This window comes from Astyanax mexicanus, unplaced genomic scaffold (genome assembly GCF_023375975.1).
Source record: "Astyanax mexicanus isolate ESR-SI-001 unplaced genomic scaffold, AstMex3_surface scaffold_32, whole genome shotgun sequence".
Lineage (NCBI taxonomy): Eukaryota > Metazoa > Chordata > Actinopteri > Characiformes > Acestrorhamphidae > Astyanax > Astyanax mexicanus.
In genome coordinates, this window is record NW_026040042.1 from 4590387 (window position 1) to 4602784 (window position 12398).

Consider the following 12398-nt stretch of genomic DNA (forward strand, 5'->3'; position numbering starts at 1 on the left):
GATGATGGTGAAACGGGCACTAATCAGGACTGCCCCAGAAAAAAGGATAGACTAAAAATGTCCTCTTTTGTACAGGATAAGTTCATCAGAGTTACCAGTTTGGTTTATTTAACACTTTTTTAAGTTACTACATGACGTATGTGAAGTTCTTGTATGAAGAACTGAAACGTTGCATCATTTGTTATTCACCATCATGAGACAAGAGCAGTTTCTATATCGGTGTGCTTTATCGGTTTCTTATAATTAACACTGTGTGTGTGGTTTAGTGTGTGTGTGTGTGTGTGTGTGTGTGTGTGTGTGTGTGTGTGTGTGTGTGTGTGTGTGTGTTGGTGGGGGTGGGTATGGAGTGGGAGTGTGTGTGTGTGTGTCCGGTGTATAGCGATAGTGATAGAAGGTGGTAAGTGTGAGTTGCAGTGTTTCTCAGTGAGCACTGAAACGCAGGGAAAGTCCAGAAAGCAGATCTATAAACGACTCAGTGGTTTAGATCAGTCATTCCACTCCTCCAGACTCGAGTGGGCTTTTGGCTTTTGGGCTTCAGAAGAACGTGAGGCCACATGATACTTAACTATAACTAATATATTCCTAAGACTTTTCTTACTAATGGAAATTACATATCAGCCACACGATGAGTTTATCCAAATAAAACAGTGGCTTTTAAAAGTATTCATACATATACATTTTGTCACCATAAAAACACAAACTTAAAATCTATTTTATGAAGATTTTAATTGATAGATCAACATGAAGTATTGCATACGTGTGAAGGAACGGAAATTATACATGGTTTTAACTATTTTAATTTAAAAAAATTGTAAAAAATGTGATGTGCACAAGTATCCAGCCCCCTTTACTCTGAAACGCCTAAATAAAATCCAGTGCAGTCATATTCTGTTAGTGAAAACACTAAAAATACACTCAGTAGTGTTGTGTCCTGTGTTTTAAATTTGTGTCTACTAAATTTGTGCTTCTTACAATGGTTCTCTTTTATTAAAAGAATGTAACTTTCTACGTTTAAAGAGATTTTTGGCAGCTGGTAATATATAAATGTTAGATAACACAAACCTTCCCAAGACTGTCAGCAGAATAAGACAGTACCCACAAGTCCTGTTTATTGCAGTATATTGTCATTAGCTCGATTCATTGCTCTCATCACCACTGACCTCGCTTGTAAAGCCGGTGTCATGCCGAATTCAGCACCCTGCCAGGAAAAGCACCCTCTCTCGGGAGCGCGCACCCTTGACCCTTGTCTTCTTATCTTTAACGTTACTTAGAAAATGGAAATAAGACACCCAAGATACTGTTCTAAGATACTTTGACGCGTAATATATAAGAAAAAAGGAAACGTCACCTGCAGCTTCTCCTGAGAGAGGGTGCTTTTTCTGGCGGGGGTCCTGAATTCAGCACCATAGTAGTGCCTAAATCTGCACCCCCACAATGAAAAGCACCCCCTCTCAGTAGTGTTCTTGATAAAAGTGGAGATAACATGTTTAGCTAACTTTAATTAGAAATGTGCTCCAGAGACAGGGTGCTTTTTATGGCGGGGGTGCAGATTTAGGCGCTTTCAAAATAAAAGTTTGTTTAATACAATTTCTGCTTTTTCTGCAGTATCCTTCTTGGGTGGAAAAATCCACCTATTTCTGATCCCCCGGTTCCTACGCCAATGTTATCACCAATCCAGTATTTATGGAGCAGCTGTAGTGTAGAGCAGGATCTACAGGCCCAGCTGCAGCAACATTACTTTATAATTGAACGCTTTGACAAACGCAGCATAACATGCAAATCAGCATAACATACTTAATAATATATACACAAACAGTAGTTTCTGTTTTAAAGCTCTAATTAATAAGGAAATAATGTCATAAATGTCTAGTTAGTAAGTCAGCATTCCTGTACTGCAGTAACAACATTAACACATGTTTGTGTTTCCTTTTAATAGAAAAAACACAAAGACGATCTCAAACAATGAAGCAATCAGCTATGAAAACAGCACCAGAGAACCAGTTCCACTGCTCAGTTCCACTGCTGATCTGTTTTACTCTAAATCAGGAACTGTTCCTCATGATCCTCCATATGTTCCTCATTCCAGCACCAGCTCGGGTTCCAGATAATCTTTTCCTACACTGTACAAAGACTTTCCCCAGGTATATTTTGCATTAATATAATAATTTGTCTAATGATACAGTAGATATTACAAATAGTTCTAATTATAATTCTAATAATCTCTAAAAGCCTTGATGTTCATAGGCGTGATAAAGTCCTGTAAAGATGACTGTAAGAGCACAGCGCAGAATGATCAATGAGGTGAGGAAGAATCCGAGAGTGTCAGCTGAAGACTTAGTCTTTAGACTCTGGCACATGCTAACATTTTTGTTGATGACTTTTTGAAAGCTCTCTGGGTATTTTTATTTTTCCAAAACTTATCCACGCCTGGAAATAGCTTTTTTTTTTTTATTCCATGAAATTTCTAGGTTTTTCATGACCGTACGAAGCCGGCAGTGATCTTTTAAGCAGCGATGATATCCCTTATAAGGTAAAATGTTAATATTGTCATGCTCTATAATAAATGCAACACTAACACACAACATACACATATATATATATATATATATATATATATATATATATGAAACAAAAAACAGTATCATTTGGTACAAGAAGATTGTTTATTTTTATTGCATTACATTTTACAAAGAGCAGAAGACCCCGCCCTTTACTTAAGTGACTTACAGTCGACATTCGTCTCTGAACACAAAACCTGCACACTATGATTTTTCAAAGTCTAAAATAAAAGTCCTTAATCTCCATCTGTCAGTCTGAGGTGGTTATTTGACCATTTCTCACTGACACTCTGTCAGGGTGTGGTTTTAGTACCTATTGTGTTCTTCTGACTGCTAGTCATGGGAACCCTGATTTGCATAGACGTGTGATTATGTGCTATTATATTTGTGGTAATTACTGCTCACAGTGATCATCAGACTGTTTAGAGAGCTGAATGGGAAAAATACACAAAAAGACCCACAGGGCATACACTCCTCTACCTGCTTTAGGTAGTTTGGCATTGGGACTGCTGTTTGAGGCACACAGTGCCGACAGATCGCATCCACATGTCACCTCCAGTAGAATATTAAATAAAAATAATTATAATCGTAGGTCTGTCACAATTATTACGATATTGAACAATATATGGACTTAATCTTAGAATTTTTAGCTGACTTCTATATTCAATTAATTGATTTAATTGTTAAAGCCTATCTATATGAAATAGCTGGTATTTTGGTTGTCTTTTCAATGTATTTACTTACAGTACCAGTCTGAATAAACACATAAGGTAGTAAAAAAGCGTTAAACAAACCAAAATACTCTAATATAACTTGCGCTTTCTGAGGCTGGTAACTCAGAATGAATTTATCCCATGCAGCAAAGGTAATTCTTGCTCTTCCTTTTCTGGGGAAGTCCTGATGAGAACCAGTTTCATCATAACATAACTTAAAATTGTCTTTTGGATTGACTGACCTTAATGTTTTCTTAAAGCAATTTTTTTTCTTTATTTAGTTGAGTAGTTGTTGCTTCTCATAACCTGGATTAGAACATTACTCAAATATTCACTATTCACTGTATACCTGTAACTCTACCTCTTCACTACTTTACTTTAACTGATGCTCTCAAACACATTAAGAGACAAGAAATTCAAGTAATTAACTCTTGATGAGTTCAGCACAGCTGTTAACTGAAAGCCACCCTTTTTTGTTTACTAAATAAATATCCATGTTTTTTCTTTATAGTTTGGATGGCCTTAGTATTAATGAAGAACATTTTAAAATAAAAAAATACTAAATTTATGGTGTGTCCAAACTTTTGATTGGTACTGTCAATATTTACATTTTTACATTTCGATTTTCATTTTTAAAAGTGTATTGCTCTATAAAAAAGGGATTAATTTATTTATTATGCTGTTATTTTATTATTTACCTTTATCTGTGGCAAAAAATATAATAAAAATATAATACAATTATTTCTGGGCAAAATATTGTACAATACAAATCATTATTGTGACAGACCTACTTAATAGCTATATCCTATAATTAATACTCATAATATAAACTATAAACACTACCTAAATAGAATGGATTGAGAAAGGTAAAAATTAGGCATCAAGTACAATGATATATGTTAATGATAATAAAATAAATGATATGACTGTTGTCAGGTAAAAAAAATATATAATTATAATTCTAAATAAAAAATAAACATAAGTAAACATTTGAAACAAATAAATAAGGAATAAAAAACATTGTTATACTACGGTACATATAAACACAATTGTATGCCAAAGTGCTGAAGAAACAATGCAGCAAGACATGAGAACAAAATCCAGACAAAAAATAAAACTATTACATTTTGTTGGTTAATGCAACCAATAACACACTTACCACAAATATACAAATACACCAACCCAGCCGTAATCAAACAACTGACAAGCTGAATGAACCCATATTAAATACAGTATATTAACTTATAATTTAGAATTAGGTGTAAAATCTATCCTAAACCATGTGCTGCCCACAGATAGCATAAAACTTTCCCCCTCTATACTACATATTGTTTATTTGATCTGTTATATTTGCTGTGTTTTATTGAGATGGTTTTCAATAAAGTTATATTTTCCTGCTATTTTAATGATTAGTTTGAACTAGATCTGCTGTGCACAATTAACAGTAATTTATTCATGGAAAATATTATCAGACACTACTGAAACAGCTGCTAAATGAAGAGCCAGTGCAATTCCATGTACAATAGAAAGGTTACATTGTTAATTGATTTAAAAACATCATTTAAGTTGGTTCAAAAACTATTTTTGTAATGTGTATGCTTTTAATTTCCACCTACACCCAGGTTCCTCCCTGTCAGTTTATATATAGCATTACAAATGCATTTTAGGTAATAGAAAATGTGTTTATTTTCTCATATAATTCCTGCAAAAGTCAACTTGTAGAGGTTGTAAAAGTGCATTTCTGTAATTCCGTTGCTTAGGATTAGGGTGTAACCTTTTAAAGGGTGTAATGGGATATTCTTTGCCAACCCAAACTGTAGTATGTTTTGTTTTCCTGTCTCTAAAAGTGAACAGTTGCCTTAAGTTAACAGATATTTATATTTATAGTTTTAAGTTATAACCCAAAAAATACTTTGAAACTATATCACTTGGTCCAACTAAATACATTTTCTAATTCTCATGAATTAGAATAAAGGTTTACTTAATGTGTAAACTAGATTTCACATCAAATTTATGTTATGTAAATCTGGCTATTAGACTATTTGAATTAGTGTAATGTACAATTTGGACAGTCTCATACATTATCAGGATTACCAGGAAGGGGTCCTGTGTGAACAGAAGCAAATACACTACCAGAAAATACAGTTAAAGGAGAACTCCGGTGTAAAATGGACTTTTGTTTTAGTAAAACATAATAAAAAGTACTTACCTTTGATGAATAGCACACCTCGGCTCTCCCACAGCGTTCAGAGATCCAGAAATTTTAACAATATGTCCAAACACCCTTCAGACCCTTCACACTGGGTGACACGGGGCATAATTTGCCCTGATAAATAGCTTTTTACACAACTATCCTGCCTCAAAGTAGCTCCATCTCAGAACCAGAGTACTTTTTATCATGTTTTACTACAGCAAAAGTCCATTTCACACCAGAGTTCTATTTTAATTCTGATGACACAGACAAAAGACGAAACCATGCAATGCAATAAAATAAAATAAAATAAAATAAAATAATACCTATCCCAACTGTCTCACACAATAAAGTTCAACACTTCCAGCACTATCATAAAAAAATGTAACTCATAAATACCAAGCATGAAAGCTTGTCTGTGGCCCTGGAGCATTGATGAGTCCGAAAGGCGGTCGATAAACCTCATAAAACCCCTTCGTAGGACTGCAGATTGAGTATCTCCACAGCTAGTTTTTGAGGATCCATAACGTTGGGGAACAAATCCATGGCTCTGTCCACGAGATGGGTGTTAAAAACTGCCAGAAGCTTCTTACGAACCTGCTCTCTCTCCAGCATTTGAGAGTTGGGTTTCCCAGGGCTGGCTTTGGCCGGGCTGGGTTTCCCTGGACCCCATGGAGCAATCTCACCCGGCATGGGGCTAGGAGGGGAATGGTTGTAGCCACCATAGGGCTCAGACCAGTAGCCATGTTGTGGATGAGAAGGATGAGGAGGATGAGGAGGAGGCATCCTGCTGTGGTGGTGGTGGTGATGGTGGTAATCCTGGGGAAGGCTATATTGGGGCATGTTCACTGGTAGGTATGAAGGTGCTCCTCCATAAGAGTTATATTGAGGCTGAAAGTAGGGCACAACACCTTGTTGTGAGTTGTGAGGTCCAGCTAAGTCCATACTGTGGTGGTGGTGGTGGTGGTTGTGGTGGTAGCTTGTGCCAGAACTCATGGACTGGAAGGAGCAGCAGCTGCACGGTTGGATGCTGGGCGGTGGGGTCCGGTGCCGACTGCCATGTTGGTGATGCTTTCCTGATGAATTCCTGTGAATTTCTCCTCTGAATGTTTGATCGCATTGGCTGCCATGATGCTCAGAGCTCTGGTACTCATACGAGCCCAGTCCAGAGTCCAGGAGCTCCTGAGAAGTAGCATGGACAGAGTCCAAGCTTGTCGAGGAGTAGTGACCAGAGCGTTCACGCTTTGAAGGGAACTTCCTCTGAGTGGACTGTGGTCCAGTCTTCAAAACTGGCACGTTCTCGCTTAAATGAGTTTTCTTAACAGGTCCCTTCAGATCCAAGGAGAGCTTCTGCTCCATCACCTCCTCCAGAGAAGCACCATGGCTAGATGATTGTGTTCTGTGTGGAGAGGGGGTCATCTTGGCCTTCTCTCGCAGTTCATCCGCCAAGGAACGATGGGACTGCTTGGCTCGTTCAGGGTGGCTGAACTTGCACTTGAAGCCGTAGGTGCATTTCTTACCTGCCGTCAAAATTGAAGAGAATCAAGGATTATTATTCTTCAAGTCAAGAGCTTGAATAAAGAGAGGCCTCACCTGAAGGCCTTACAGAATTACAAGCGACCAATCGTTTACTATGGGAGTATGTCATTTTTTTAGCTGTGATTTACCGAAAAGTGACAAGCAACAATCTGAGTTGAGATTTGGAAAGAAGATTTATTACATAATTAGTAGGACTGCAACTAATGATCATTTTGGTTGTCGACTAATCTGATGATCATTTTTTCGATTAGTCGATTATTAGTCAACGATTATTTCTGCCATGTCCTCCATCTCTAACAACAGAAAAACAGCTAAACATGAGATTTAAAAGGCATTTAAATGTCCACATCTTGTTTAAACATGGAGAGTACTGATATTTAGTGAATAAATATGTAATCTTTTGTGTTTGGGCACTTTTGGAGACATAGACTAAGTTTCTTATGTCCCCAACACTTCGGGGAATGTGGTACTGTTACAAATTAACGATTAGTCGACAATGAAATTTGTAATCGACAAATTTTAATAATTTACATTGTCGATTATATCGACTAATCATTGCAGCCCTAATAATTAGAGATATGGCCAAAATATATATTGCAATATATTCCTTAATTTCGGCTGATACGATATGATTTTGATATCAATATAAACACTTTCAAGGCCTCTGAAAAACTGCTAAATTTCCCTGCAATGGGAATCTGTACCCACTACTGTCTGAAATTTTAATTTAAGTCTTTGAAGCCTCCTCCCACAAAAACTATATAAAACTTTAGAAATATAAATCGCGATAAATACTGATATCGAATTATTGTCCAGGCCTATGCATAATTATTATTTTTAATGATGTTTATCATTTATTTGCTGATGATATCCAGCTCTAATTCTTTTTTTTCAACTAAGTGCACAGAGCTTTTGTGGATTTCTTTCCCCAAATTGTGAAACACTTAGCCTCTTAGATTCAATATATTAGTTTTAAATTTTTTAGTGCTGTTTGGATTGTGATTGTTTATTTTATTCTGTGCAAGGATTTTTTTTACTTTTTGTTTTCTGTATAATTTAACAGTGTAGAGCTGAATGCTTCATCTATGAGCAATTCTCAATTTATTGTGCTCTCTTACTCTAACAAAATAATATAAAAAACCTCAAACTACCCAATCTAGAGCTATCAAATATGCAAGCTGTTATATTGAAACATTTACTTGCTTTCAAGGGGGTCAAAAAAGTGCAAGTCCAATAAAACCTTTTTAGAAAAAGTTTAATTTAGCATTTTTAGGTTAAAAAGTAATATCAAGCAGCTTTTATTGTATATTGAACACAGTGCAAAAATGAGCTCCTTATATTTTAAATAAGGAAAATGCAAAATATGAAAATTACTGCCATATGCCGAAAGAGTTATTTACAGGTTTATGACAAAAGCTTAACTGATATGTAAATGCTATCTATTATCCCATTAAGAAAACTGCATTAAAACAGTAATTCTATTTATTAAATTAATTTGTTTAACCTCACAGCACTAAATCGATTTTACCCATACAGGAGCAGATTGAAGAAAAAATAAGCATTGCTAGATTAGCCATTAACTTTAAAATTATCAAGTGACACAGCCACAATCTACACAGCCACATGCAAACTGCGAGTGGCCTTAAACACACAAAAAAGGGAAACTTTGGGCATTATCAGACTATTCGTTTGGTAGCACCAACACAAAAACTTTACCACAAAAAGCAATACATTTAGAATCAGTGAATTTATAAATTATTACTTAGTATTTTAAAAAAAGCCACACATAAATGAAATAATCACTAAATCACCATTCATTACACTTCTTCAGATACAGGAAGGCACTGTAATTCTGTTTGAGCTTGCAACCACAATCTGGATAATGCTAGAGTACAAAATTTGCATATTAGGCGCTTGGTATTCCGAGAAGTTGGACAAGATTTGGCAACTCACCATAAGGGCAGGGAAGCCTTTTAGGAGCTCGAGGAGTTCTGCGAAGAAAGTTGTCAAGATTAGGTCCATGTCTTCCGAGGGGATCATCCGGGGGCATAAATCTTAGAAAGTAAAAAGTGTAAGATGAATTTATGTTAGTGCAGTTTTGCCTTGGAGAAAATAGAAATTTACAAGTAGGGGTAAAATAATATCACAATATTTCAAGGTATTTTCACGATAATGATACTCGGTGATATGACAAAACACTGAATTAAAAAAACATCAAGAATTCACTACTGCAACAAAATGAAAATTAACCCTCTGGTTATGTTATGTGTCAAATTGACCCGTTCAAAGTTAAGTATAAAGATCTAGGAAAAACAGTTAAAAGTAATTTTTCAGTATAAAACATCTGCTTGCTTTAATTAGTGTAATCACCATATAACATAAACTATAACAAAATTCAACGTTATGTTTCAATGTTATGTAAAGCTATTATGTCTAATATATTGTTTTTTCAAAAGTAGTAAATTAGTAAAACATTAAAAAAAGTTTGAACATGTCTTTTTTATTTTTAATTATCCTGATTGAAGCATTACCTGTAAGAGGTAAGGAACATTGCACTAAATATTGATAGAATAATTAGTAATGTAGTTACTATTAAAATATTCACACTGCTTGTTTGGATTCTTTGAATAATTATAATTTTGGATAATTATTACTTTGGATATTAATTGAATAATTAAACATGCACCGGATCAAATTGACCCGAGAACACCATTGCTGTTCCTGACAAATGAACATAACGGGAGCGTTACATTTTATCAGAATTTTATCAGATTTGTATCAGAAGTCAATGGTGTAGAATGTCATGATACAAATAATAATGCACTCCAAATATCTCCATACATCCAGGATTAAAGTAAAATAAATGACACTGAACAGATATAATCTGTCTCTAGTAGATATATAATGGGAAATGAGAACAGTGTGAATTTTTCTTTTGCTTAAAACAGCAATTAGGGGTGGGTGATATGAAACGATATTTCAGGGTATAATAACGTCCACCATATAAAAAATATGTTGGCGATATTATTGCATATGATACAATATGGCACACCTCTATTTACAAGCTTATTTTTTGGGGTTATTTGGGTTATTTTTGGTTAGTGGCAGGACCACCAACCTATTTTAATGACTTATGACAGGGGTCGACCATAGGCTGGCCAGATGTGGCCTCCAAGCATAAAACATCTGGCCCGTGAGGTTGTTTTTGGACTATAATGAACGATAATGGGAAAAAAAAAATAATAATAAAATGCTTCTCTGGTGAGCTTTTGTTTACATTCCTCCCCTGTCTCTCTCTCTCTCTCATTCGCGCTCGGCGTGACTTTAGTTTCTGTCCGCTCTCGTTTTTCCACCCGTTCTTGGGCTCCCCATCTCTTTATAAGGGTGTTTTTTCCAGGTCGTGTCCCAATTCACTAGCCAGGGCAGCTGTAGTGTATTGGACCGCGACCCTGACGACAACCCTCTGGGCTGGAGAGTTACTAGTCTGTAGCACTCCATCCCATTACACTTCATTTTACACAACAGATTTGTTAATGTAATTGCTTGGAAAATTGTTGTTCAGCAGAACCTACTTGTCGTTAACAAAGGAGTACATGAGGAGTCTCTCCTCGATGAAGCGCTTCCACTCCGGTTTCTCCCCCTGCAGGTCACGGTAGGTATCGTTGGACACGATGATGCCGTCGGACTCGTACGCTAGCTTGACGATGAAGCGATCGTCATAGCAGACCACTCTCTTTCCAGCTACCCGTCGTGATGGAGTAAACACCAGGATCTTCCTCTTCTCCAGCTCCCGCAGAATATGCTGATCTGTGGTGAATAAAGCAGAAGCAGAGGTTTATGAACTCGTGCTTTCTCAGTACTTATACTGTATTTCCTATTAATACACCCAGTGTTCAGGTCAGTGTTATATGACTATTAATAAGGGCCTAGCGTTACGTCACCCACACACAGGAAGCAGGTGGAGGAGGCGGAGGTTTTTGGAGAGGTGGAGCCGAGACCAGGTTATCAATAAGATTAACATTAAATGTACCTTAATAACATAACGACAGCGCTGTGTAGTTCTAATTATTAGGAATACTGTCTAATGTGTGTGTGAGTAGTTTATTACAACAGAGACTTCTGTTCTAAGTTCTAGACTTAATACAGGATTTATGTAAATCACCAAACACAGTGCTGTGGAGTTTATAAATAAATACATGTTAAAGTTAGCTGAGCTAAAGTTACTGTATTATGTCATTTAGTTAAAATGCACAACATAAAGCCAATGTTTATGCCTTTATTATTAATTAATGCTCTATATTAAATACTTACAATAAATCCTAAGTTGAAATAATTTAACTTTATTTATTAAATTATTAATTATTCAATTATTACTTGTGGTATGTATGTCTATTTTGTGTTTTTTTTTTTGTTTATTTTTATTTGTGTTTGCAATGTGGAAACGTATGTTGTGAATTTAAAAATTAAACCAATTGGTCATTGATTATTAAGTGAAATGTCTTATTTTATGAAATCTCTTATTTTATGTTTTATCCGATTTTTCGATTAATTGAATTGATTTTTCAGTAGAGTATTCGATTACTAAAATTTTCGATAGCTGCAGCCCTACTATTAATATGAATGAACTAATATAACTAAAATGACACTTGAAATCCTAAATCTTGTTTCTGGTTGAAATTTTCTAGTGGCCCAAATGCAACTTGGAATGATGGTCCTGAAGTAGGCCAGGGGCAACATTTGAAACCCAGATATACATTTTATTTAAGGTGGAATGGAAAGTTAGAAAATTAAAAGGAGAGTTTTAAGTTAGCTTAGCTTAGCTCAGAGCACTGTAGTAAATGTGATTCATCAATGTGCTGCCAGATGCTAAATGAATTGAGACTTTTATTTTGAAGTGGAGATCAGGTCTTCGCAGCTGTTGTGCTTCACACAGGAAGCACCAGAAAACTAAAATAGGTAACAAAGCTAAATAAATAAAAGGAAAATAGGCTGTACCTATTGGCCATCCACTGGTATACCACTGGTGAAAGACTTTAATCTTTACATTTTAAATGTTGATGCTAGTTAGCATTTGTGAGTTTAATAATGATGTAGGAAAAATGTTGTATATGCAGTGCAGTGCAGGCTAGCTAGCTAGTGTACCTAGCTAGCTGCAGTTAGCATGAGACATAGCCATGGTACAAAGCACTTATATGTTGACATATTCAATTTAATTGCTAAAAAAAAAAAAGCTTTATTACTGTTAATGCAAGGACAAAATCATAATTATGTTTCTGTTTTTGTATTATTATTTTTTAAGCTAATCGTAAACCAAATGAGGAGAAATCCTTCAATAAATCACTTTAGATGGAGATCAAAACTGCTATAAAATCTCTTTAGTTGGCCAAGTTTCTTTTC

The 12398-nt window shown here is 35.6% G+C and overlaps 1 protein-coding gene across 1 annotated transcript in view; it reads right to left on the bottom strand.

Annotated features, from left to right (window-relative positions):
- Window positions 1-5151: 5151 nt before the first annotated feature.
- Window positions 5152-12398, bottom strand: part of LOC103027420 (endoribonuclease ZC3H12A-like) — a 28504-nt gene continuing 21257 nt past the window's right edge. The window contains exons 4-6 of the mRNA XM_007234602.3: window positions 10574-10808; window positions 8955-9055; window positions 5152-6982 (exon numbers count right to left, since the gene is read on the bottom strand). Of these exons, the coding sequence (XP_007234664.3) occupies window positions 5925-6982; window positions 8955-9055; window positions 10574-10808 (1394 nt within the window). The 3' untranslated portion in view covers window positions 5152-5924. The remainder of the gene's footprint in view (window positions 6983-8954; window positions 9056-10573; window positions 10809-12398) is intronic.